Source organism: Heterocephalus glaber, unplaced genomic scaffold (assembly GCF_053883595.1).
Source record: "Heterocephalus glaber isolate CG9 unplaced genomic scaffold, H.glaber_assembly_v1.0 deba00001497, whole genome shotgun sequence".
Classification (NCBI taxonomy): Eukaryota; Metazoa; Chordata; class Mammalia; order Rodentia; family Bathyergidae; genus Heterocephalus; species Heterocephalus glaber.
In genome coordinates, this window is record NW_028258320.1 from 47,233,580 (window position 1) to 47,261,179 (window position 27,600).

A 27,600-nucleotide genomic window follows, 5' to 3' on the forward strand; every position below is an offset into this window, starting at 1 on the left:
GCACAAGGTCCTGAGTTTGATTCCCGGTACTGGGAAAAAAAATAATTTAAAAAGAAAACAGAAATAAGCTTGGCAAGAACAAAATATGCCTGGCAAGCATGAGTCCCTGAGTTCAATTCCTGGCACCGATAAATAGATAAACAAATAGATCAATTGGCAAATAACAAGTGATTTGGAGAAAAGAATGCCACACCTTATAGAGGACTCAAGAGTCTGCCATCCCAAAATTTCATTCTAAATTAGGCATAAATTTTACAACATTTGGATTCAATTTTTATCCTTTTAAAATTATTATTATTATTATTATTATTATTATTATTTCTCTTTCTTTTTCCAGCTCAGAAGCAGAAACATGGAGGGAAGATCAGAAACCACTTTCCTATCCAGCAAAGTCTGTGTTGAACCCTGTGATCCCTTTCTTCCAATCAGGAAAGTGTTACCTTGGCAACCAAATTACTAACTCACTCAATTAGCTCCCCCTTTTTCCACCAATGCTCAGTAATCACAGAATGTCAGCCCTGGGAGAGCTCGGGCTTCAGCAGTCTTGTGCTACTGCCTCATTTAGGATGGAAATCCAGAGAGGTTTCCACTTGGAGGTGCACTCCATCTGAACACCACAAAAGCTGATGCAGGCAAAAGGGAAAAACTCTCCTGTACAGTGTTTCCATCCATAACTGCAAGGAGAACAAATGGCCTGCATAGAACAGTGTTTCCCAGAAGACATAAGAGACAAGAACCAGGGCTCTGCAGCAGCCTTCCATTGCTAGCTGTGCAATCTGGGACAGGATACATAAGCTCAGCAATCTCGATTCATCTGCAAAAGGGTTAAGTATAGAGCCCACCTGAAAGAATGGTGTGAAGATTAGATATTTTATGGAAAGCAAATAATAAAACATTGTTCCTGAAAGCTCCGAAAGCTATTGCATTAAGGTCACTACTCGGAGTCTTTGAGTCTTTTGTTGACGCTGCCTCTTAATGACTTCTTTAATATATTATATTTTGTGGATGTTTTATGCAGTTGTTGGGGTTTTTTTATGTGTTTGTGCTGAGACATGTACCCAGGGTCTCCCACATTCTAAGCAAATACTCTACCTTTGAGCTATATCCCTAGACCTTAATTAATTAATTAATTAATTTAGAGACAAGGTCTTCGCTAAATTGCCCAGGCTGGCTTTGAACATGGGATTCTCCTGCCTCAGCCTCCTGAGTAGATGCTTTACAGGAGTGCATCAACCCCCTAATCTGTTTCTTAAAAAGCACAAACCTGGGCCGGCGATTTAGCTCAGTGGTTCCAGCGCCTGCCTCGCAAGCGAAAGGTCCCGAGTTCAATCCCCGGTACCAAAAAAAAAAAGCACAAACCTGTTTCCTCTGAAGGTCATACCAGAGTCTTACCAGGCACTCCAGTTGCACAGGTAAATGTTAAAGAAAACTTAAAGGAAGAAACAGTCTAGAAGAGATTCAAGGAGAAAATGAAGCCTTGCACTGTGGCATGTACCTGTAATCTTAGCACTCAGGAAGGCAAGTCCAAGGCCAGCCTGGGCAAATTAGCAATTTACTGTGAGACCCAGTCTCAAAATAAAAGCTAAAAAGGGCTGGAGATGTAGCTTAGTACAAAAGCCCTGGGCTTAATCCCTAGTGCTGCAGGAGGAAGAAAGGAGAAGGGGTGGAAGTTACCTTTGAACCAGATCTGGAAAGCAGCTCAGGGTTGGAAGCTGTGGAGTAGGGGCAGGAGGAATATCACAAAAGGTAGGGTGTACAAGGAGGGCAGCCTGGGGCCACAGATCTTTAGACCCCCATTTCCTATTAGAAAACCTATCCTCTTCTAATTCAATTTCCATGCTCAGCTGAAATTCAACTTTTCTGCCTGGTCCACTCCTGTCAATAATTTGTACTGAGAAAATGGTGCAGTTTTTTTTCACAAGAAATGACCTTTGAGTTCATTTTGTTTTCCCTCTTCATTTTATTTATTATCATTATAGAATTATCTCAGGGGCTCATATGTGCATGTCTTCTTCCCAAAGAGATTATATATTCTTTGATGGCAGAGGAATGACAAGATGAAGAGGATGTTTCAGGCAGATTGTCAGGCCACATGGTGTTGGGGAATGCACTAGGGTTGAGGGGGAACATTTATGGGCAGGCAGATCCATGGCTGGCTGATACAGCATCCAGGAAGCAGGCAATAAAGGCCTGGCTGGGAAGAGAGAGGAAAAGACAACAGAGACATTTTGAAAAGAAAACCCACAGGCTTCAGTACTGTGTTGTGTGGCCATAAAATGTGGACTCTGGAGCCAGACTGCCTGGCTCCTTCCTTTAGAGCTTCTTCCTGTAACCATAGACAGGTTTCTTCACTTCTCCAACCTCACGGATCCCCACTGCAAAGGTCTATAATAATAAAAGTCCCTATCTCATAAGGCTGTTGTGAGGAATCATTGAGGTAATGCTAGTAAAAAATGCTTAGGCTACTGTCTGAAACATAGCTGCATAATAACAATACCTAGGTATTGGCATTGAGTAAATATTTGCAGAGCAAACAAATGGGGCAGTTTCAACAGACTAGCAGAGGCTAAGGGAATGGGGTACTTGGAACAGAGATGATGAGTTCAGTGCCTAAAACTCGGAAGATGGGAAGGGAAGGACACCTGCTAAAAAGGGACAACAGAGGTCTGAGGGTGTAGGTCAGTGGTAGAACCCTTGTCTAGCATAATCCCTTGTCTAGGGGGCCTAGGTTTGGTCCCCAATATCACAAAATAAGTAAATAAAAAAGCAAAACAGTCAGGCATGGTGTGGCACATCCTTGTAATCTCAGTTACTCCAGAGGCTGAGGCAAGAGGGTTGCAAGTTCAAAGTCAGCCCGGGTAACTTAGCAAAACTCTGTTTTAAAATAAAAGGGCTGGGAGGGCCAGGGATTTAGCTCAGTGGTTTTGCCACCTGCTGCGCAAGCACAAGGACCTGAGTTTGATCCCCGGTACCAAGAAATAAATAAAAAAATAAATAAAATAAAAGGGCTGGGGTTATAGCACAATAGTAGAGTGTTTACCTGGCCTGTGTGAGTTCAATCCTCAGTACTGCCAAAAAATACTAATTAATAATAATAAATTTTTTAAGTGCAGCTCAGAATAATAATAAATTTTAAAGTAATTTAAAAAGGGAAAATAGGGCTAAGGGAAGGATTTACTTAGCTACCAAAGATCCGTGCTTGTCCACATCCACATAGAGGATAGGAAGGGATGTAAGGGAAGATACTGTGAAAGACCACGATCTTAGAGAAGGTAGGAATAGGGTCCCCAGTCTGGGAAGGTTTGAAGAGTAGGGCCAGGGTTAGGGGGCTGGAGGTGTGCATGTCTCACATGACAGGGCCCTATGTGACAACCTGTCCTACCACTGAGAGGCCCAGGACCTGAGAGAAGAGCAAGTGAAGCAACCTTGTGTGACCTTCATGTTTGGGGTGGCAGCGCCTTTCTTATGAATGTAATGAAAACTAAAACTGATACCAAGAAGTTTGTTTACTGCTTCCACTTATCAGTTGTTAACTGACTCAGGAGGTAAATTCACAATCCCTAATGGATAGGCTGTTAAGGCTGTTTATTTAAGTTATTGATTTGGGTGGGTTAAAAAAAAAAAAGCAAAAGCTACCTTTGCCCTGTATCTGTCTGGTGCTGGCTTGCTCTTTCTTTTCTTTTTCTTTCTTTCTTTTTCCCTTTCTTCCTTCCTTTCTTTCCTTTCTTCTTTCTCTTTCCTTTCTTTCCTTGTTTCTCTTTCCTTTGTTTCTTTCTTCCTTCCTTCCTTTCCTTTCCTCTCTCCTTTCTCCTCCCTCTCCCCCTCTCCTGGGAATTGAACCCAGGGCCTTCACCTTGAGCTATGTACAGTACCCAAACCTTTTCAAATTTTTTGTTTTGAAACAGGGTCTCGCTAATTGGATGCTACAGACTAATACTGGTGAAAAATAGTTTCCTAGGTTTTCCTGAAAATCTCCAGATACTGAAGTCACAAACCCCTTTCCACAGATGCACCCTATTTAGCACCTTTCTTTAGCTAGGTTGAGGACAGAACACACTACTTAATGATTCTGATAAAAGAAAGTTAAATTAACTTCAGGGTTCAAAAAAGACAATGATGGTTCTGCTACCTGACTTGAAAGCAAAGTCCCGAGTTCAATCCCTGGTACCAAAAAAAGAAAAAAGAAAGAACAAAAGAACAAAAGCCCCTGAGCAGACCTGATTATGTATGCCTTGGACCACTGTAGCCAGATCACAAGGAACATATATAGACAGAACACAGACATAGCTGAATGTGTATGTGCATGCACATGGCTGACGCACTCATACCCCTCACCACCACCACAGTTCACCCTACAGTTTTCCTTTCTGTCTTTCTCCTTTTGTGTATTCTCTTCTTCTTCCCACTGAGAACCGATGAGCTAGTCTTTGATAAGTGCTGAGGACAGAGCCTGGCACATGGCAGTTCTAAGTACATTAGCTAGTGTTACTATTTTTGCCCACCTGCCAGGCTCTTGCAGGCTCTACCTGGCCCTCTTAGCTTTAACTACCAAATCTTTATCATCAGCCCCAATCTCTCTCCAACTCCTAGTCATGTATGATATGCCAATCTGCTATCCCTGTAACTTCCCATATGAATCTCTTCACCAATACTCCCCACCAACACTCCCACCACTACACATACCCCAAACTTCTTGGCACTTCCCTATTGATCTGGTCCTGCTCGCCTTGACACAGAATGTTATCAGGGGAACTTGGGCACTGGCCCCATTACAAGATAGAGTTATCTCAACTGCACTTGCCCACACCCCCAGTTCAGTGCCACCCATCCATTCCAAGGAGTTAGGGATATCCTAGCCAAAGTCATTTCTGAGCTGAATACTAGGAACAGGCTATCCCAAGTTGCAGCACCATGGATATGACCTTTGCTTTGAAACAGACACATTTGCCCAGGCCCAGGTCAAGGACTAGGGACTGTACAGCCTATGCATATGGCTAGATCAGTAGCAAGAGCAGGAGACTGTGAAGAAATGAATGTGAGCTAAAGCCCAAGCAGCTGGAGAGGACCATGACCAGCAATGAGTGCACTTTCATCACTGTCAACCCAAAAGGGTCCAGCAGGGTCTTGTGGGAAAGATCATGAAGTGTTCTGAGTAGAAGGGAGTCTGTCTTATTTGAAATTCATGCAGGATTATGAAGACCTTCAACACTACACTGACTTGAAGGCCCATCCATTCTTTGGTAGCCTGGCAAAATCCATACTCTCAGGGCCAGGGGCGACATGGTCTGGGAGGTATTAAATATGAAGAGAAGCTGAGTGATGTTCAGGGACTTTTACATCCAACTTGGCAGGAACATTATTCACGGCAGTGATTCCGTGAAGGATGAAGATCTGCTTATAGTTTTAACCTGAGGAACTGGTAGATAAGAGCTGTGCTTAACAAAAAATCTACAAGTGACAGAAGGGTGGACCACAATGCTTTTTCCATCCACTTCCCTCCTGCCATGTGTGGAGGACCAAACTGACAAATCTATTTCTAGAACATCGTTAGAATCTAGAGGGAAATTATTGGAGCCATGATTGCTCCTTGTACCATAGTACACAGCTACCATGAGATAAATGTTTCAACCTCACTCCCCGACCCAAAGAAAAGAGGTGTGGACAGCCTTAGAGAGAAGGAAAGAGGATCAACTTAAAAGCCTTGAGGTCAGCGCCTGGACTATCACCAAATCCTAATATCTCATGAAATGTGCCCCTCCAGGTGACTGCCCAAGCCAAGGCTGTTCCCTTTCCTTCTCTACCAGGCTTCTCAGGTCCTGTGGATCTTTTCTCCTTGGCGGCAGTCACCATTCCCATTTCATTCTGAGTGCTCCTCTGGCCAGACTGCAGACTCCTGGGATATCTGCAGAGTGGGATTTCTCTTTCAGCCCTGTCCTCATCTTACAGAGGACTCAAGGTTCCAGGAAGCAGCCATATGCTTCTCGTTATTTGTGCCTCTTATGCAGCTTCCATTTCCTTACACAAAGGTCTCAGGCCTCAAACCTACTATGGTTCCTACCAGGATGTCTCAAACCTTGTCTCATCCCTGACCCCCAAAACTTGCATATATATGGTTCATGCACAAATAGTTTGAGACTGGAGATGCTACCGTTAAGTATCAGTGGGTCAAGATATGAAGGATGGTCTTTGGAACAGATCCAACAGGGAGAAAATTATGACAAGACAACCAGATGTTGTGGGGGCACACCTGTAATCCCAGTACTAAGGAAACCAAGGCAGGAGAAGGCCAGCCTGGGTTACACAATGAGTTCAAGACCACCTGAACTACATAGGGGGAAAAAAAGTGGTAACTTCAAGCATATCACTTATGGGCCTAGGCCTCACTGTCCTTGTCTACAAAATTAAAACGAGGCCTACCTCATGGCACATAAATCCACGTGGTGATACCAACAATTAGCAGTTGCATTTTGAGTCCTTAAGTTTCCTAGATACCTCAAGTCCTTATTTTACCCTCCCAAGTAGCTTAGGTACAATATTAGTGTTTTATAAAGCAGAGGAAAGGCTCAGGGCAGAAACTTGCCTACTATGATACAGCTGGTGAGCAGCAGGTATGCATCAGGCCCATGTTACAGAGAACTAGCTCAGGGTGCTGAGCATGAGGGGTTCCTGCCACAGGGGCCTGGTTAGTGAGGCTGGGTAGCACCAGGGATGCTTTCCTTGAAAAAGCCAAGATTGTAATCCCAGCACTCAGAAGGCCAAGGAAGGAGGACCTTGGAGTTTGAAGCCAGCGTGGACTAGCAAGACTGTCTCAACAAAACAAAAAACAAAAAACAAAAAAGGAAAAGGGGGCTGGAGATTTAGCTCAGTGGCACTGGGCCTGCCTCGAAAGCACAAGGTCCTGAGTTCGAACCCCAGTTCCGCAAAAATAAAAGAAGGGCAAAGCAGGAAGTAGACAGAAGCTCACCAGGACTCTCGCCCAGGAACAGGAGGCAGAGAATGAGAAGGGGACTGCCCAAGAGGTTAAATCTAATCCCTCTGCTCAAACCAAGCCATTTTACAATTACCAAATAAATCACTTTAAACCCCCCCCCCCCCCCAGGCCACACAGCTCAATGGCTCAGTCTCAAACAAGAAAACAGACTGGTTTTGCCCATGTCCTCTCTGTGCTTCACAAAAAGAAATCCGGATAAAAGCCTACCTCCCACCAGATACAGCACCTCTTTGCCTTCTAGCCCAGGAAGTGTTTCTGGAATATGTTCTTTCCACAAAGGGAATGGCAGCTCACCTAGCAGTCAAACTTTAGCGGCTGGACTTAATTTTTTGAATGTGTGGAACCTCAGCCCAGAACTCAAATACTGCTGCTCTACTGATTCAGTGCTATGTGGCACTGGCCTCAACCATTTGCCCAAGTCCCCTTAAACACTCCAAGTGCACTCTTCATTATTAAGGGTATGCCTTCTCTGCTTCTTTCCCTCCCCCATCTTCCACCAAAAAGCCAAACCATGTGCCAAAAAATACCCAAAAACAAAAACCACCAAATTTATTTAGCAGACATTTTTAATTAAGAAATCTTAGGGCCGGGGATTTAGCTCAGTGGTTCTGCTGCCTGCCTCGCAAGCGCAAGGACCCAAGTTCGATCCCCAGTACCAAAAAAAAAAAAATCCTATAAATTAGGACCACCACAATTCAGACACTCCGGTGCGAAGTATACATCAATAGCTACACCTGGAGGATGAACAAGCCATTGAATCTTTAAAAAATTGGTTTAGCTACCTTAAAGTTTAGGGGTGGCACCTAACTAAAGAGCCGTCAAGTTTCACAAGGGTAAAGCCAGCGGTTTCTCCTCCTGGAGAATCACAGTTTCAGTCACTCACAAAGAAAAGCTGGCACAACAGGAGAGAACAAACTTCGAGTGAGGAACCAAAGGCCCAGTAAAAGGAGAAAAGTGTCCAGGGCTCCCATCCAACCCTACAGAGATCAGAAGTAAGAAAGAACAGCTGGGAGGACAAGGTTTCTGAGAAAGCTGGAGGCATGGCCAAGAGTGGCCTGCCTAGCAGGAGGAGGAGGAGTTCTGGAAAAAGGAAAGCCCAGAAAAAGCAACCTCCCCCTATGTCCCTCTTAGCCTGTGTGTCCTTGGGAGACTGCAAGTGGTGGCAAAGCAGACAGGGCTCTTCTTGGAGCAAGAGAAAAAGACACCCAGGCTTAGTTCTAGGGAGTCTTCCCAGCCTCCCACTTACAGCAAATGTGACCTTCAACCAAAGGTGGCAAGGTCAAACCATTTAAGAGTGCATATTCGAATTCAACATTCCCCATCTTCAAAATGCTCCACCACCCAGCCTGTCTCCCCACAGGAGTTCCTGTCTCCCTCTCCACCAGCTGCTCATTAAGTGGGAGAAACGGGGCGATGGCAACCCACCCACCGCCAAGTTTTTACATTCTTCACCCCAGAACTAGTTTGCACATCAATTGTAGCACCGTCTTCAGTAGGCTCCTGCACCGGAAAATAATGAGAAAATTTAAGCATTATCACTAATTTTCAAGGATTTTTAGAAAGCCCTCGTGATTCCCGCCCCTATGGCTGCAAGCCATCTTTAAACAATCCAAGCAAACGAGGCCCAAGGGGCTAAGTCAGTCAGGTACAAGTCCATGCGAGTAGCTGCCACAGCTCCCCCAGTAAGTCCCCGGGTTCTTGGCTTTGGGTGGCCGGGGAAGTTCTCACATGAGGAAAGAACACGTTCTGGCCCGTGCATTTCTCCAAGCTTTAAGCTTGGTCTGGCAACTTTGCCGGGCCGTTAACTTCTCGGCCTGAGGTCTCTCCCCAGGCATCTTTCCACAGCCTGCACTGCCCCAGGGCAGAGACAGCAGCTTCAACCCTGGGTTGACAGAGGCAAGAACGCTGCAGGGTCTCCTCGGTGGCGTCCTCCTATTCTGGGAGGCCAGGGTCAGAGAACTGCACCCGAGGTCTGCACGGCGACGGGATCTGGTCCACTGCGGGCGCCTCCGGGTCCAGGGGCACTCGTGGGGCTGGTGGCTGCAACTGCTGCGACGGCTCGCTGGAGCCTCCGCACCGCCTCCTTGATGAGGTTTCCGGACACTACGAGCTGCTGCAGGAGCTGGTGCGGGTCGTCGTCGCCGCCGGCGCGGGCGCCAGCCTGGGCCCACCGTCGCTGTTCCAGGCGCCGAGAAGTAACAGCGCCCCGGAGCCATCCTCGCCGGCAAGGCCGGGGCAGCACACTGGGGCCTGCGGCGAGCTCCGCCACGCAGTAGGGCGCAGCTCGGCCGCGCACCCGGCCGCGGTCCCCGAGCGCACAGCGCAGGGCCCCCGGGGGCGCCGGGCTCCCCACCTCGGCCGGCGCGGGCGGCACCCTCAGAGACACCGCCGGGGGTCGCGGGGGCTGCAGCGGCGGCCCCGGGGGCACACGCGGGGAGGCGGGGCTGTCGCGCGCCGCGTCCAGCTGCAGCGTCTCGCCGATCTGGGCCACCAGCCGGTCCACCTCTCCCGAGCCGCCCAGCGTCACCGACTGCTCCAGCAGAAGGAAGCTGCCCTCCTCCTCCTCCCCCTCCGCTTCCTCGCCTGCTTCCTCTTCCTCCTCCCTCCGGCACGGCATGGCCCCCTGGCCCGGGCACCTGGGACCCTGGCGCGCGACGGTGGCGGCCTGGCTGCCCGCGAGTCGGGCGGACCGTGGCGGAGGTGGCAGGCGGGCCGGATCCGGGGCCGGCGCCAGGGACGCGGGAGCCGGGGCGGAGAGTACTCGCACGGCGCGCCTGCAGCCGGGTTGCCGGAATCCTGCCGGCTCGGGTAGATTTGTAAACAATGGGTGACGTCGCGCGGGCCGTTCCACCGCGCTGGGCCAGGAGGGCCACGAGAACGCGAGGCGACTCCGAGGCAGGGCGTCGTGGGCACCGTAAGGTCGCAACCGCTGCTTTTGCGGATGTGTGTTCATCATTTGTCCATGATGGGATCCTGGGCGTGGGTACAGCTTTCACCCTGACCACGTCCCACAAGAGGCACGAAAAAACACCCACCCCACCCCCCGTGAAGGCCAGCGTTGGTTTCTTCCAGTTCGGACACACCCATCCACACCCCCAACCCCTCCCTGCGGGCGCTGATTCTCTCCCCACGTGTCAGCCGCCCGGGTCCCAGCGGGCAGGAGTCCCCGGCCCTGCGGGGGGATGGGTGGGCCGGCCGGCGGGGCGTGCGGAGATGGGGCCAGGGAAAGGAGGGTGAATTGCGCAGAGTAGGGACACTTAAGGAGGCGGGATATGACAGAGGTGGGGTCTCTGAGCCTTCCGTCTCCCGCGGCCTTTAAGCATGGAAAGAAAAAGAAGCTCCACTGCCTGGCTGAAGAGTTGGCTTTTTTTTTTTTTTTTTTTTTTTTTAATTCAACTAGAAATACAGGGATTGGAAATTTTTCTCATAATCATAGGACTCAAACATGTTAAATATTTTTTCCTTGAATTTTTTTCTCCAGCCTTTTTCCTATAAAAATATACAACAGCCATGCATGCAGTGTTAACACACTTTTTACTTTGCATTACATCATCAGCGCCTTTTTTGTTACTGCATGCACTTTGAAAACATTTTGCATGATTATGTAAATTTCCACTAAATCTTTGAATTGTTCAAATTCCTTTACCGCTGTTGTTTGCCTAATTTTACTGTTGTAAATAAGTGTGTGACTAACATTTTTGTCCATAAAACTTCCATATTTATGATTCTTTCCTTAGACCATAGTCACAGGAGTGGACTTGTAGGTCAAAGATAAAGATATTTTCAAGTTTTTGATAAACATATGAAATTACTTTCCAAGAATTAGGTAAAAGTTATCGCCAGGGATTTAGCTCAGTGGTTCCAGCGCCTGCCTTGCAAGCGCAAGGTCCTGAGTTCGATCTCTGGTACCAAAAAAAAAAAAAAAAAAGAATTAGGTAAAAGTATTCTCATTAACATGTGGCATACATTCACTGCACCTTCACTAGAACTAGAGTATTATTGAAAGAAAGTTTTTGCTAATTTCGCAGGTGAAATTGTATCTTCTTTCAGTTTGCATATTTTTTTATTTTAGAGTGAGTAATTTTCTAAATGTTTCTTTGGGTTGGTTTTTTTTTTTTTTTTGGTACCAGAGATTGAACTTGGGACCTTGCACTTGCAAGGCAGGTGGCGGAACCACTGAGCTAACTCCCCAGCCCTCTAAATGTTTCTTAACCAACTTTACTTTGTTCTTGGTAAATTGTGCGTGTTTTACTACAAAAGATACTTAAGGTTTTTTGTTGGCTTTGTGCTTGTTTTTTTTGTTTTGAGACAGTGTCACAGTGTAGTCCAGGCTGGCCTTAAACTCATAATCCTCCTGTCTCACTCTCTTGAGTGCTGGAATTACAGGTATGTGCTACCAACACCTGACTCCTACCACTACCACCAGTAAAACTTAACAAATTTAATGTAATTAAATCTATAAATCCCTTTGAGACTTCTACAGGATCCTAAATTTAAAATCTCATTGCCTGTAGAGCATTATTAAATATTCAGTCTTATTTTCTTTAGGTTTTTCTTTTCTTTTTTTTTTTTTTGGTATGGGGATTGAACTCAGGACCTTGTGCTTGCCAGGCAGGCACAGTGCCACTGAGCTAAGTCCTTGGCCCTTCCTTAGGTTTTTCTAATGCCTTGATTTTTTTTTTTTTTCAAATCCATCTGGGATTAATTTTGTCCTTTGGTGCAAGGAGATGAGATGAAATTTTTAAAGACATTTTTTTTCCAGAAAGCTTGCTGGCCAAAGCTGTATTTCCTCACCAGGACAGAGGTGTGTGGGTAGTGTACACAGATGTTCTGTCTTGTGAGTTCCCAGTTTCTGGTTAAACCAGTGGTTTTGAAGACTGGGTGGGGCTGGGAATATTTCTCTCAGTCTCAGAATCAAAAGAACCCTGAGCAGGTTGTACAAAGACCTAGATTCAAATTTTCATCCTGCTACATGCTGGGCGTGGGACTCTGGGCAAATCACTTTACTAGTGTTTTCACTTGTTAAATAATCCCTGCCCTGCCTCCCTCTGAGGATTGTTTTCAGGATCAGATGAGATGATGGGAACTGGCTTTGTCAGGCATTTCACAAATGTACTGTGGGATTAGGTCCAGTGGTTTACTAACAGAGCCTTGGCAGGCTTCCAGTGATGCCCCCCACACACCCCCAGCTAATAAGTTGGTGATGAAGGTTCCCCCTGCATACTACCAAGTCGAAGATACCCTACAGGCCTTACTTTCTTGCACTGGTCTGGGCCCTTGAATTCTGCGTCCATCACCCTGACCTGGCATTGTTCAGGGCATTCCAGAAGGCAGCCCAGGGGCTCCCAGTCCAGGATGCATCACCACAACTAGTTCTGCAGGTTTGGGCAATGGGACCTCTCCCAGCAGCAGCTTCTTCCTCCATCTCTGTGGAGGGCTCTTGACACATTTCACTGATGAGGATTGGAAGCCATTTCCCCCAGAGAGAGTGTGTCTCATTTTCATTCCAATGGTACTTACTGGGAAATTTCAAGGGGAATGAAAATTAGGGGAGGGCTTATGAATTTCAGTAGAGTTAAAATGGTAATTTTTTTTCTCCTCTCTGTAAGAGGATGCCTGGCTGTAAGTAGAGAAAAGCAGTTTTATGCTTCATTGACTTTAAACATTAATGGTTCTGGCAAAGCTATTGTCTAACCCCAAATCCCTGGAAGTTGTTTTGTCTTCCTGTCAGGGTAATTCCAATAGTGTTCTTACTGCTACTGTATAGGAAATGGAGCTTTGAGATGGAATTCTTTTTTAAAAAAAAAAATCTTCCCAGGCCGGGGATATAGATCAGTGGTTCTGCTGCCTGCCTCAAAAGCTCAAGGTCCCAAGTTCGATCCCTGGAACCAAAAAATAAAAATAAAAAAAATTTTTAAATCTTCCCTTTGTTGCTTTTGTGTGCAGACTGCCATGTAAATATGCCTAGATGTGGATATACTAGACTGGTTGCCGGGAAGCTGCTCCATTTTCCAGGGGCACTTCTTTAGAGAGCTCTGAGAGAGGGAAGTGCATGCTGGACCAGTGGGAGGTGGCAAAATGCCCTGGCTTAGGAAGCAAAATGCAAGATGCCAGAGTGTCTCAAATGCAATTAGAAGTAATTCGAAGGTAGCAAAAGGGAAGCAGTGAGAGCTGTGTGCCTGGCACACTGGCTGCCTGCCAGGAAAGACACACTGAGCATTCAGAAACATCTGGGGAGGAACACAAGATTCAGGGGTTTTGCATTCTTGTAGACTGCATGGAATTCCTGGTCACGGAGTTGTCTGCCATGTAGACCTCGTTTTAAATTATCTGCACTCAGATACACCAACCAAGGCAACATAGCATGATGCTAGGCTTGGAATCTAACCTGGATGGGGTCACTTCATCCTTCTGTGCCTTTGGTTCCTAATCTGTAAAACGAGGCATACTGTTTTCTGGAAGGTCCCTCGTGTGGCTGAGGGTGGTACTGGAGTTCAATTAGATTTTTGGGAGCAAAAATAACTTTGGGGAGGTTCAAATTCAAAAAGGGCAAGTTCCAATCTAGCATGATGGTGAAAACCTGTAATCAGCACTTTGGTGGCAGAGGCAAGAGGATCATGAGTTCAAATCCAGGCTGGACTACAAGATCATGTCTGAACTGGGGAAAAAATAATTTGGGGGGCTGGGGATGCAGTTCAGTGGCAAAGCGCTTGGAAGCCCCAGGTTTTGTGTTTTGTTTTGCTTACTTTGGGTATTTTTTTTGTTTTTGTTTCAGTTCTGGGGTTGAAACCCAGGGCTTCACAAATGCTAGGCTAATGCTGAAAGACTGAACTACATCCCTAGTCTAAAATGGCTAATTTTATGTTATATCAATTTTACTTCAGGCCAGGTGTGGAGGCACATGCCTGTTATTCCAGTACTGGGAAGACTGAGGCAGGAGGATCACCCTGAGTTCAAGGCCAACCTGAACTATATAGTGAGAACTTATCTCAAAAAAAAAGAAAGAAAAATTTTTTATTGGAACTGGTGTTATCAGTCAGCTTTCCTATTACTGGGACAAAATTCCTGACATCCAGTCAGGTATTTTGGTTTTTTGTTTTGTTTTGTTTTTTCCAGTACCAAGGATTGAACTCAGGACCTTGTGCTTGCCAGGCAGGCACAGTGCCACTGAGCTACATCCCTGGCCTGCAGTTGCATATTTTGGTACCAGGGATCGAACTCGAGTCCTTGCACTTGCACAGCAGGCAGCGGAACCACTGAGCTAAATCCCCGGCCCCAGCAGTTGCATATTTTTGCACACACCTGTAGTCCCAGCACTCAGGAGGCTGAGGCAGGATTGTGAGTCTATATAATAAGTTCAAGGCCAGCCTGAACGGCATAGCAATACCCTGTCTCAAAATAACCAACCAACCAACAAAATAGGTAGGGGAGAGAGAGTGAGAGAGAGAGAATGCATATTCCTGACACCCAAAACTTAAAGAAGGAGAGGTTTATTGTAGCTCATAGTTTTAGTAGGTTCAATCTATGGTTGGTAGGCTCTAAGGTACAAACAGCATGGTGGAAAGGGATGGCAGAAGAAACCTGCTCACTTCATGGTGGCCAGAAAGCAGAGAAAGAGAGGAGCCAGGCACAAGGATATACCCCAGGTCATGTCCCCAGTGACCCACCTCTTCCTACCAGGTCCCACTTCTTAACAGCACATTCAGCTATGAACTCATCAATGGATTAATCCACTGATAAGGACAGTGCCCCTGTGATTCAATCACTTTCCAAAAGCCCCACTTCTGAATACAACAAGGCTTTTGGGGGACATTTTAGATATAAATCATAGCAGATATATATACCTCAGGGGTAGAGCACTTGCTTAGCATGTGCAAAGCCCTGGGCTCGATCCCTAGCCTTGCCAAAAGACAACCCCCCCCAAAGACGATATACTGTATCTGGTATCTGATCCACTCTTCTTCAAACTTGGAACTGCAGTCTATTTGCTGATAGAAAATAAACATGCCTTCGCCACTGTCTTAGTTACTTTTTCATTGCTGAGACACAATACCTAACACCCACAACATAAAGGAGGAAAGGTTTATTTTGGCTCACAGTTTGTAGATGTTTCAGTCCATAGTCGGCTGGCTCCAAAGCAGGGTGGTATGGCAGAGGGGCATGGAGGAGGGGTGCTTATGGTATGGCAGGGACCAGAAAGAAGAGAGGAGGGAAGGAGATAGACCTTCCAGGCCGTATGCCCCGTGACCCACCTCCTCCAACCAATCTTTACCTCCCAACATCATATTTATCTATAAACTCATCATCTACTGATGAGTATCACACACCCATGATCCAATCACCTCCCCAAACCCCACCCATGAGCACAAGAGATGGGGGGTGGTGGTGACACATATCTAGATAGAAATGATAACAACCATGTTTCCAATGCAGGTTTAATCTTTTTCAACTTTGAAGTCACATTAAAATTGCCACGTTGCCTGACTGTCTCACTCCAGTTACACATTTCTTCTGACCAGTGTGAACTGCGTCGTTGTCTTCCCAAAGCACAGAAGTAAATGCTGATTCAGAGGTGTCCAGGGGACCATATAGGATTTGGTGAAGACCTTCAGTAATCCTTCCCAACCCAAAGCCCTCTTTGGGTAACCAGACTCTCTCCTTTGTGCTAAGGATGTAGGTTGGAAAGGAAGGTACCATACGATGGTTAGAGAAAGAGATTTCTTTTTCAGTACTGGGGATCGAACCCAGAGCCTTTTGCATGCTAAGCAAGTGCTCTATCACCGAGCTACAACTCTAGCTGGAAAGAATTGTTTTTTTGTTTGTTTTTTTTTCAGTACCGGGGATCGAACTCTGGACCTTCCGCTTGTGAGGTAGGCAGAGGAACCACTGAGCTAAATCCCCAGCCCCTTGGAAAGAATTGTTTTTAAGAAAATTACTGTTTTAGTAATCATGATTAAAATTTATCTTGAACTCTTGAGCTCAATCTCCAGTGCAAGAAAACAAAATTTTCTTGAATAAAACTGTAGATTCAGATAAGAGATCAATGATTGTCAAGGTTAGGTGTCAGGAAGGTGGGGATAACAAAGGGAAAGATGGGAAACTTGGAAAGTTATGAACCATTTAGTATCCTTACTGTGGGAATGATCTATACAGGTGTTAAAACTCAGAATTTAGCCAGGCATGGTGGCACATGTTTGTGGTTGCAGGTACTCAGGAGGCTGAAGCGAAATCACATGAGCACCGGAGTTTGAGGTCATCCTAGGCAATATAGCAAGACCCCATCTCAAAAAACAAACAACTCGGGCCAGGGATTTAGCTCAGAGGCACCATGCCTGCCTCGAAAGCACAAGGTCCTGTGTTCAGTCCCTGGTAACAAAAAACCCCCCCAAAAAAACAAAACTCAGAACTCTACTGAAACAACAATGAACTATAAACACACACACCATATATTGCTTATAATAGTGACTACGTGGGTGCATACCTTTGTCAAGAATATTTAAAATGGGTGAATTTATTATATGTAAATATACCTCAATAAAGATGAATTTTAAAAATTTGACTTCAAATATGAAAGGCCATGCTGTGTCTAGTCACACACATCTGAAATCCCACCACTTTGGAGGCCAGGCCAGGAGGAGTTCAGGGCTACATAGTGAATTTAAGGACAGCCTGAATTACATAGCAAGACACTCAGGGGAAAAAAAAAAGAAAGAAAGACCAAGTCAATATAAACCCTAGTAAGTCACATCATATGGGGAAGATGAACAAGTGGGCCACTGGCTGCATGCCAGACCAGGCCTCATGGAAAGATGTCCTGGCAGGGTCACCATGTCCTAGAACTCACTGTGGGAGGCTGTCACCCTACCTGTTCCATCACTCAACATACTGAGGCACACCTGCACCGCCATAGGCATGGTGCCAGATTCCTAGGCCATAGCAAGAAACATGGCCTAATTCCTGCAACCTGTGAATATGTAACTTTACATGACAATAGGGCCTTTGCAGAGGTAACTAAAGGATCTTTTCAAGGGAGCTGAGGCTGGTGGGTCCAAGTGATCATAAGGGTCCTTATCAAAGGGAGGCAGAAGGGTCACCATTTGAGAAGAACGACAGAAGCAGAGGTCACAGTGGTGCAATTGCTGACTTTACCTGTGGAGACCTGGAAAGGATCCCTTTTATTTTTTTTTTTTTGGTACCAGGGAGAATCGAACTTGGGTCCTTGCGCTTGAGAATTGCTGACTTTAAACATGGAAGGGGCCCTGAGCCAAGGGATGAGGCAGGCTCCAAAAGCTAGAAAAGGTGAAGAAACAGATCCTCCCCTAAAGCCTTCAGAAAAAAACACAGCCCTGTTTATGCCCTGATTAAATTCAGTGACACCCACTTCAGGTTTCTGATCACCAGAATTGTAGGATAATAATTTGTGTTATTTGCAGCTACTAATTTCTAGAAATCTCCTACAGCAACAAGGAAACAAATATACAATCTAACATGAAAATACGTAAGTGATTATTGTTACCTACTTTAATCATAGGTTATAAAATGGGATGAGAAGGACAACTTGACCGAGTATCATGAGGTAGGAATACTTCTGAGAAAGTGACCCAGCTAGCACCTCAAAGAGGGTATGACAAAGTGTCTGTGAAAACCCTTTCTCTCATCCTCAGAAGCACAGCTAAAGCATGCTGTCCAGACTTCTTTACAGTTAAATGTGGCTGCATAACAGCCCTAGCCAGTGAAATGTGAGCAAAAAAAATATTTTTTCCAGTATCAGGAATTGAACTCAGGACCTTGTACTTACCAGGAAGGTGAGGCATCAGCTCCATGGCGGCTCACCTGCCTGGTAAGCGCATTTTTTGTTTGTTTGTTTGTTTGTGACAGAGTCTTTCTAAATTACCCAGGCTTGTCTTGAACTTGCGATCCTCTTGCCTCAGTCTCCGGGGAAGTTGGGATTACAGAAGTGGGCCATCACATCCAGTTTAGACTATTTAAATAGATGAAAATTTGTCTCCTAGAAAGAATGAAAAAAGAGCCAGGTATGGTGGTGCACACCCAAGACCTCAGCACTTGGGTGGCTGTGGCAGGAGGACTGCTGCAAGTTCAAGGCCAGCCTGGGCTACATAGTAAGTTTAAGCTCAGCCTGAACTACATAGTGAGACTTTGTCTCAAAAAAATTTTAAAAAAAGGAATGAAAAAATCTAACAAGGTTAAATTAGATAAGAATTTATATAAGAATGCCTAATTTTTCATTATGTTCCATGTGCCAAACTTATGTATATGCTTCATTTTATTCACAAAATACATGTATTATTTAAATATAATTATCTCTAAAGATATTATCTCTGAGGAAGTGGAGGTATTGAGTCCATCCTCACAAAACTAGCAAGTAGTGGGCTGGACTAGGGTGACCACTCACCCCAATTTGCCTGAAACACTCCTAGTTTTAGCACTGGAAGCCCTTTTCTTGGGAAATTTCTCTGGTCCTGGGAAAACTGGGACACTTGGTCACCCTAACTTAGTGGTTCTCAATTGGGAGCAACTTTGGGAATGGTAGTTATTATTATAAAAATGGGTCATGTTTATATTACTATCATATAATTTTTTTAACCTTTCTTCCTCACTTTCTGTACTGCCAGGCTGTCCCTAAGTGTCTTAGTATATTTTCTGGTGTTGTAAAAATACTCGAGACCAGGTAATTTATAAACAATAGAGGTGGGCTGGGGATTTAGCTCAGTGCTTCTGCCCCCTGCCTCACAAGCACAAGGTCCCAAGTTCAATCCCTGGTACCAAAAAAAAAAAACCAAACCAACAACAGTAGAGGTTTGGGCCCTGGGATGTAGCTCAGCGGCACAGTGCCTGCCTGGCAAGCACTAGGCCCTGAGTTCGATTCCTGGCACACACAAAAAAGAATAGAGGTTTATTTCCCCCCTGGTTCTGAATCTGGGAAGTCCAAGAGCATGGCACTGCCATCTGCTTGTCTTCCTGTGAGGGCCTCCTTGTTGCCTCCTAACATGGTGGAGGCCATCCCATAGTGAGATCAAGCAAGTGTGGGCTTGTCTAAAGGGGGACAGGCATTATTTATGGCATTACTATTCAGGCATAAAAAGGAATGAATTACTAATCATGCTTGTATCAAACTTCAAGTATTATGCTAGGTGGAAGAAACCAGACACACAAGACCACGTACGTATATGATTCCATTTTTACATGAAGAGTCCATGAGAAAATCCATAGAAACACACAGTAGAGGGAGCTTGCTTTCAGAGCAAAGCTACTCCCTTGATTGCCCATTCATCTGGGCACAGCCCTCTGTCCTGGGGACACCTTCCAGATGTCCCAACCCTTAACACTGCTGTAATGGAGAACAAGTTTCCAACACATAAAATGTGTGGAGACTCATTCAAACATAGCACTGAGAAAGTGGTGTCTGCTCTGTCAAATCACTTCCTGGCACAAGGACAAAAGGAGTTCATTTGGGAGTACCCAGGGTGCTGGAGGGTATCCAAGTTTTAGTTTTTTGGTTTTTGTTTTTTTCTTTTGGTACCGGGGATCAAACTCTGGTCCTTGTGCTTGCGCAGCAGGTGGCGAAACCACTGAGCTAAATCTCTGGCCCCTAAGCTTTAGTTTTAACCAGCACCCACTTTCTGGCTCTGCCAGTGCTTGAGCCACAGCTGAGCCTGCCTAATTCCATAAAACCCTCAGCCCAGAGAGCACAGGGCCACAGTAAGAGGTAAGAGGCTGAGGAAATCTGACCAGTGAGTACCTCTGATCAGCTTTGCTGCTGTCTTCCCTCAAACCTCCATCCTTAACGGGGCTTTCTCTTTTTTGAACAATGAAAGTTCATTGCAAATAAAACTTTTCTTTTGAGTCAGAATCTCAATACATAGTCCAGGTCGGCCTCGAACTTCTGCCTCTGCCTCTCGCATACTGGGATTACAGGCCCGCACCACCATGCCCAGTGGCAAATAAAACTTTTAAAACATGGCTGCTCAGTGGTTTCTGCATGAAGGGAAAATCCTCTAAAAGGTAAACAGCCCACAGAAGTGTATGGTAGTAACTTGGGGCCAAGCGTCTTTAAGTACTTGGAGTTCTGCACTATAGAAGTGGCTAGAAACCTCCAAAAGTGAAACAGAGCTCCCAACTGATACAACAATTCCACTTCTAGGTATCTGCCTAAGAGAGTCGGAAGCAGGGATTCAAGCAGGCGCTTATTTGTACAGCATTATTCACAAGAGTCACAAAGGAAGCAACACAAATGACCACCCACAGATGAATGTATAAATAATAATATTCCACACAACCGATGAGTATTCAGCCATAAAAAGGAATGAATTACTGATCATGCTTGTATCAAACTTGAAATAGTATGCTTTGTGGAAGAAACCAGACACCCAAGACCATGTATATGATTCCATTTTTACATGAAAAGTCAATAATGAGAAAATCCATAGAAACACAAAGTAGATTAGTGATTACCAGGAGCTGGAGGGAAAAGAGAGTAAAGGATGAGAGGAGTGCCTGCTTAATGGTGGGAGTCTTTCAGGAGTGACAGAAATGTTCTAGTGCTCTAGAGTGGTGATCACTGCACAATGTGATAAGTGTATCAACACACTGTACTTTAAAAGGGTAAGTTTTATGGTATGTGACTTGTATCTCAATGATGCCATTAATAAAATGATACCAAGAGATGGACCTGGTGGCACATGCCTATCATTCCAGCATTTGGGAGGCTGAGGCAGGAGAATCACCATGAATTAGAGGCCAGCCTAAGCTACATAGTGAGTTCAAGGAAGCCTGGGCTACATAGGAGACCCTGTCTCTAAACAGAAACAAAAACCAGTAAGAAAATAAAATAGGGCCCAGGGATTTAGCTCAGTGGTTCTGCCACCTGCATCGCGCAAGTGCAAGGTCCTGAGTTTGATCTCCGGTACCAAAAACAAAAAAAATAAAAATAAAATAAAATAAAATAGGCCAAGCATGGTGGCACACGCCTGCACTCTCAGCTACTCTGGAGGCTGGGGCAGGAGAATGGTAAATTCAAGGCCAGCTTGGGTAACTTAACAACTTAGAGAGACCCTCAAAATAAAAAAATTAAAAAGTGCTGGAACTCTGGGAGGCTGAGACAGAAGGATCAAAAGTTCAAGCCCAGCCTGGGCAAATTTAGTGACTTAGAGAAATCTTGTCTCAGAATAACTTTTTTTTTTAAGACAGAGTCTTCCTGGGGGACTGGGGATTTAGTTCAGTGGTTCTGCTGCCTGCCTCGAAACCGGAAGGTCCTGAGTTTGATCCCTGGTACCCCCACCAAAAAAAGAGTCTTGCTGTATAGTCCAGGCTGGCCTTGAACTCACTATGTAGACCAGGCTGGCCTTGAATTCACAGTGATCCTGATATCTCAGCCTCCTGAATGCTGGGATTATAGGCATGCCATCCATACCTGGCCATCAGAATAAAAATTTTTTTTTTGGTACCAGGGATTGAACTCGGGTCCTTCTGTTTGCAAAGCAAGTGGCAGAACCACCGAGCTAAATCCCCGGTCCTAGAATAAAAATTTTTTAAAAGGGCTGGGGATGTAGCTCAGTGAAAAGCCCTGGGTTCAATCCCTAGTACTACCAACAAACAAACAAAAGAAAAGAAAAGATCATAAAATTAATGTTTTTAATTGAGCAAAAGATTTGAATAGACATTTCATTAGAGAAGATATACAATGCTGAGGCTGCATCACAGCAATGAAGCACCTGCCTAGCACACACAAGATGAGGAGTTCCATTCCCAGCACCACACACACACACAGACACGATATAAAAGTCACTAATAAGTACTCAGAAAGATGTTGTGTCACTAGTCATTAGGAAAAGGTAAATTAAACCATGATGTGATCTCACTATATATCCACTAGACGGCTATTAAAAGACCAAAAAAGGGCCGAGGATTTAGCTCGGTGGTTCAGGCGCCTGCCTCAAAAGCACAAGGTCCTGAGTTCGATTCCCAGTAACAAAAAAAAAACAGGCAAAGTAGGGCATAGTGGTACACATCTGCAATCTCAGCACTGTGGGAAGCTGAGGCAGGCAGATCCAAAGTTCAAGCCCAGCCTACGCAATTTAGTGACTTACCAAGTCCTTGTCTCAAAATGAAAAACAAAAAAGAGGGCTGGGGATTTAGCTCAGTGGTGCTGTGCTTGCCTTGCAAACGCAAGGTCCTGAGTTTGATCCCTGATACTGAGAAAGTAAATAAATAAATTAAACAGGTGCTAGCTCCCCATGATGAATGTAATCACTATGTACTTATGAACTACAAACACAAGGATGTCCACTGTTACCACTCTTATTCAACATAGTTCTTTTTTTTTGAACTCGGGTCCTTGCGCTTGCACAGCAGGTGGCGAAACCACTAAGCTAAATCCCCGGCAAATTCAATATAGTTCTGGAAACACTAGCCAGAGCAATTAGATAAGAGAAAGAAATAAAAGGAATAAGGATAGGAAAGGAAGAAGTTAAATTATCATTATTTGTGGATGACATGATATTCTACATAGAAGACCCCAAAAGACTTTTAGATTTGATAATCAAATTCAGTGGCATAGCTGGATACAAAGACAACACTCAAAAGTCAATAGCCTTCCTGTACACAAATAAGAGATTCACAGAGAAATTAGAGAAACAACCCCTTTCACAATAGCATGCAAAAAAATGAAATACCTAGGAATCAATCTAATGAAGGAAGTAAAAGACCTCTACATTGAAAACTACAGTACTCTTAAAAAGGAGATTGAAGAGGATATCAGAAAATGGAAAGATATCTCTTGTAGGGAACAGGGAAAGGGAACGTTACTAGAACCTCTGCAGTAAGTCCTAGTCTCCTGCGAGCCACGGCAGCACAAGGGGAATCACAGGAAAGGTAGAAAAATGAGACTGAGAAAAAGCTGAGCTTTGGGTTTGATCAGTGCTGCTCTGGATCTCCCAGGATGATTTCCGGATTCGGATGAGGGACACTGATGTGTCCAGCTGGGGTTAATTTTCTATCTTTGCTTAGTTACAACTATGGGTCAGTCTGTATCATCAGAGCAGCGTAACTTTGCCAAATTACTTAAGTCGCTGTTAAAGCAAGCTATGTACCCAGTACCTAAGGATGCTGTGACAGATTTGTTAAAAGACATACAAATGTACGTCCCATCTTTTCCCCAGGAAGGGACAACTACTAACTTAATAGCATGGGAACGTGTACGTACCGTTCTCCGTGAGGCCAGCGAAGTGATCGTCTCTCCCCCCGAACACTCCCCACTTGGGCCTTAGTCCACTCTGCTCTCAAATTCTCTCAGTCAGTTCAGGAAACCTCGGCTCCCCCCCCCCCCCTTCTGTCCAGGCTTCCCCTTGTTCGGCTTCTTCTCCAGTTTGCTTTCATCTCCCTGCGGCTTCTGCTCCACCACCACAGTGTGCTGAGGAAGACCCTAATTCTCAGCCTTCTCAGGTATCTCACAAAGGTCTAGCTGCCCGCCTTGTGAAGCCCACTTTTGGGGCCACTCTCTATCGCCGTACCCTGCAAAAGGCTGTGACACTGAGCAAGGCGGTGGGAGACCCTTTGTGCTTTCCTACCTTAATTTTGCCTGATCTTGACAACTCAGAGGTGGACACGTATGTTCATGCCTCATTTGATTTTAACATCTTAAAGGACCTCAGGCAGAGCATGCTAACTAATGGCGTCCCCTGTAGTTCAAGGCCAGCCTTGTCTACATAGCAAGTTCAAGGCCAACTTGAACTACATAGTGAGACTGTCTCAAAAAAACATTTAAAAAATGGATATGAGAGAACTTCTTTGGGGTGATGTAAATGTCATGAAACTAGCTGTTGGTGATGGTTGTACAATTTATAACTTTACATAAGATCGTACACTTACAACTGGGCCTGGTGGCGCACACCTGTAAACCTAGCACTGGGGAGGCTGAGGCAGGAGGATCACCGCAAGTTCTGGGCCAGCCTGCGCAACATAGTGATTTCAAGGCCAGCCTGGATTACATAGCAAGAGTCTGTCTCCAAAACAAAGCTTGCTTTTTTCTTTCTTTTTTTTTTTTTGGTAATGGGGATCGAACTCAGGATCTTGCACTTCCGAGGCAGGCGGCAGAACCACTGAGCTAAATCCCCGGCCCCCTCTCTCTCTCTCTCCCTCTCTCTCTTTCTCTCCTTTCTTTCTTTCTTTCTTTCAAGGCCCGGCAAATGTTTTTGTTTTGCTTTTTTGAGACAGAGTCTTGCTATGTAGCCCTGGTTGGTCTCAAACTTGCAACAATCCTCCTGCCTCAGCCTCCCAAGTGCTGGGACATGCATGCACCACCACACCACTACATCCAGCTTAGGCAAGTGTTCTACCAACACTGAACACTAATCATTTGTCTTTTAAAAGTTTAATCCTGGTCTGGGGATTTAGCTCAGTGGTTCCGTTGCCTGCCGCGAAAGTGCAAGGACCCAAGTTTGATCCTTGGTACCAAAGAAAAAGTTTAATCCTATTTCCTTTTTTTTTTTTTAATGGTTTTTGAGACAGGGTCTCCCTATGTAGTTCAGGCTGGCCTCAAACTCATGGCAATCCTCTTGCCTCAGCCTCCTGAGTGCTGGGAAATAGGCATGCTTATTTCCTTTTAATTGAACTTCAGAGAGAAGTTTGGACTAAATTGCTAAATTCACAGAACTCTATCAATGACAGGGTATCACTAAATCCAATAATCCTCATCTTGACCTCTCAGACTATTCCATGCACTGATAACCCGTTCCTTGAAATGTTACCTTCACTTAGCTTCCAGGATACCATGTGTTCCTGTTTTTGTTTGGTTTTTCTTTTTTTTTTTTAAAAGATGAGCATGGGGTTTTTTTTGGTACTGGGGATCGAACTCAGGACCTTGCACAGGCAGCGGAACCACTGAGCTAAATCCCCAGCCTTGGTTTTTTTTTCTACTTCACCAGTTATTCCTCCTTTACTAGATATCACTTAAAAATTTTTTTGGTGAGGGCCGGGGATTTAGCTCAGTGGTGACGCTGCCTGTCTTGCAAGCACATGGTCCCGAGTTCGATCCCTGGTGCCAAAAATAAATAAATAAATAAATAAATTATTTTTGGTACTGGTGATAGAACCCAGGGCCTTCACACTGGACAACATCCCAGTCCTTTAAAAAATGTTTTGCCAGGTGTGGTGGTACACACCTGTTACCCCAGCACTCTGGAGGCTGAGGCAGGAGGATCGCCATGAGTTTGAGGCCAGGCTGGCTACAAAGTAGATACATACATAATTTTAATTTTTTAATTTTTATTTTTTGGTATTGGGGATCAAACTCAGGACCTTGCACTTGCAAGGCAGGCAGCAGAACCACTGAGCTAAATCCCCAGCCCCATATCTGGCTTTTAAAAAAAATCTGATAACTGTTTATTAACATTCAATGTCATTCAGAAGGTAATCTGAATACATATCGTGTATAAAAATGTTGTAAGATATTTTGAATCAATCATGTTCCTACAATTCAGCCCAGTTTGACCATCTACAGTCACACCCTCAACCTTGTGAAACTGTTATTGGGACATTACAACAAGCACCACGTAAGAGGGTCCATGACTTTCTGCAAGTAAAAAACAAACTGAAATGCAAACTATATTGTTACCTCAGATCCTTCACAAAACAATAAAAAGCAAAAATTGACATATTATGGGAGCTAAATAGACTTCCATATTCTACTTACTGAAATATGATATGCAACATGACTGCTAAGGTTAATGTAAAAAAGGGCCAGGGATTTAGCTCAGTGGTGCCATACCTGCCTCACAAGCGGAAGGTCCTGAGTTTGATCCTCCATACCAAAAAAAAGATTAATATAAAAAACAAAGGTTTAAGTTTCTTTATTTATTTTTGGTTTTTTTGAGACAGGGTCTCTGTAGTTCAGGCTGGCCTTGAACTCACTATCTAGCCCAGGCTGACCTCAAACTCGAGACCCTCCTGCTTCAACCTTCCAAGTACTGGGATTACAGGTGTGTACCACCACGACCAGCAAAAAACAAGGTTAATGGGCCGGGGATTTGGCTCAGTGGTTTCGCAGCCTGCTGCGTAAGTGGAAGGATCTGAGTTCGATCCCCGGCACCGAGGGAAAAAAAAAAAAAAAAGGTAAAACAACTGGGATGGTTTTGTTTAAATGTCAAATCAATAAAATCCTAATTTCGAAGGCATGCTATCAGTGTTATTATTTGCTAGAAATCCATTTCTGAAAGTATGGAATGATAAAGGAAATGGAAAATGATAACAAAAACTTCACTCTTCCTGCCTTAGCTTCCCAGAGTGCTGGGATTACATGCCTGTGCCACCCTGCCTGGCTTCTCACTGTTGGAAGTGTCCAAAGCCCAGGCCTTGGGGTGTTCTGTCACCCACCTGTTACTATCTGCTACACACGTACACACACACACACACACACACACACACAAAACCAAGCAGGCTGGAGCTACCCCCGGGGTCCCAGCGTGTCCTCTGGTACAGCCAAAAGTTCTATCTCTACTTGGTCACCAACAACCATCTCCAACTCAACCTAACACTCAACTTCTGAAACTCCTGCCCTCAAGCGCTCCACCCCAGTCTCCCTGTCTGTTAGTTGGTGTTCTCTTCATGATTCTAGTTGCTCAGGCTTGGAGTCATCTTGGTTTCCTCTTCCTTTCACATCCTGCATCCAATCTACCTTTAAGAATCCAACTGTCATCATGAGTTCAAGGCCAGCCTAGACTATTAGCGAGAACTTGTCTCAAAAAAAGACCAAAAAAAGACCAAAAAAAGAATCCAACTGCTTCTGAGCTCCCCACTATGTAGACCTTGCTCTGGGCCAACACCATGTTTTGTTTGAATAATTGTGCTGATCATTAGTTATCTTGTTTCTGCTCCAACCCATCTATGGCTTATTTTCTGTATAACAACTGCAGTGATTCTTCAAAAACCCAAGTCAGATAAGGGGATCTCTTGGTTCAGTCTTCCAGTGGCTTCCTTCTCCTCTTTCCACTGGGAGGATTGTGAGTCCTTAGGGTTGCCTATTGGACCCCCACCATCTGGCCCCTGTTCACATCTTATCATTTTCTCTTTCTCACAGTTCCAGCTGCTTGAACATCCCAAGCACATGCCACCCTCAAGGTCTTTGCACTTGCTGCTTCCTTCACTTAAAGAGTTATTTAAAAGCTCAATTCCTCACCTCTTTCAAGCCTTTGCCTTCTCCAATCACCCAATTTAAAGTTGAATTATCTCTCTCTCCTATTCAGCACTCACTATCCCTTTCCTACTTTATGTCTCTGTAATACCTGTCACCTCTAACATGCTGACATTATGGATCTGTTATGGTATATACTTTAATTCCCCCATGAAGGCTCAGGGTTCTGTTGTTGTCCAGTACCAGAGATGTAGGAAGCAACAACAAAAATGTGTCACTGACTGAACAGATGAATGGGGTCCAGGATTGGGGACCCCAGTGTGTAAGGATGGCCTACCCTACAGATGGTGAAGATTCCTCTACTCATGGTGCTGACCTTCAGTTCACAGTTTATACACCATTCACAGCTACTTAGCATCACCTCTGGCACCAGCATCCTTACCTCGGCCTCCTGTCTGGATTA

General features: G+C 45.0%; 2 protein-coding genes across 2 annotated transcripts in view; one reads left to right on the plus strand and one right to left on the minus strand.

Annotated features, from left to right (window-relative positions):
* The window catches only part of LOC101724371 (FRAT1, WNT signaling pathway regulator), a 28,471-nt gene extending 23,031 nt beyond the window's left edge, over nt 1–5,440 (plus strand). Inside the window, 5 exon segments of the mRNA XM_087185060.1 lie at nt 338–5,110; nt 5,113–5,169; nt 5,172–5,276; nt 5,279–5,384; nt 5,386–5,440. Coding sequence (XP_087041186.1) covers nt 5,068–5,110; nt 5,113–5,169; nt 5,172–5,276; nt 5,279–5,384; nt 5,386–5,440 — 366 coding nt within the window. The 5' untranslated portion in view covers nt 338–5,067.
* Nucleotides 5,441–7,105: 1,665 nt separating this feature from the next.
* On the minus strand, nt 7,106–10,061 carry LOC101724720 (FRAT2, WNT signaling pathway regulator). The gene has a single exon (XM_004838585.4). The coding sequence runs from the start codon at nt 9,945–9,947 to the stop codon at nt 8,943–8,945; it is 1,005 nt and encodes a 334-aa protein (XP_004838642.3). The 5' UTR covers nt 9,948–10,061; the 3' UTR covers nt 7,106–8,942.
* Between the last annotated feature and the right edge of the window lie 17,539 nt (nt 10,062–27,600).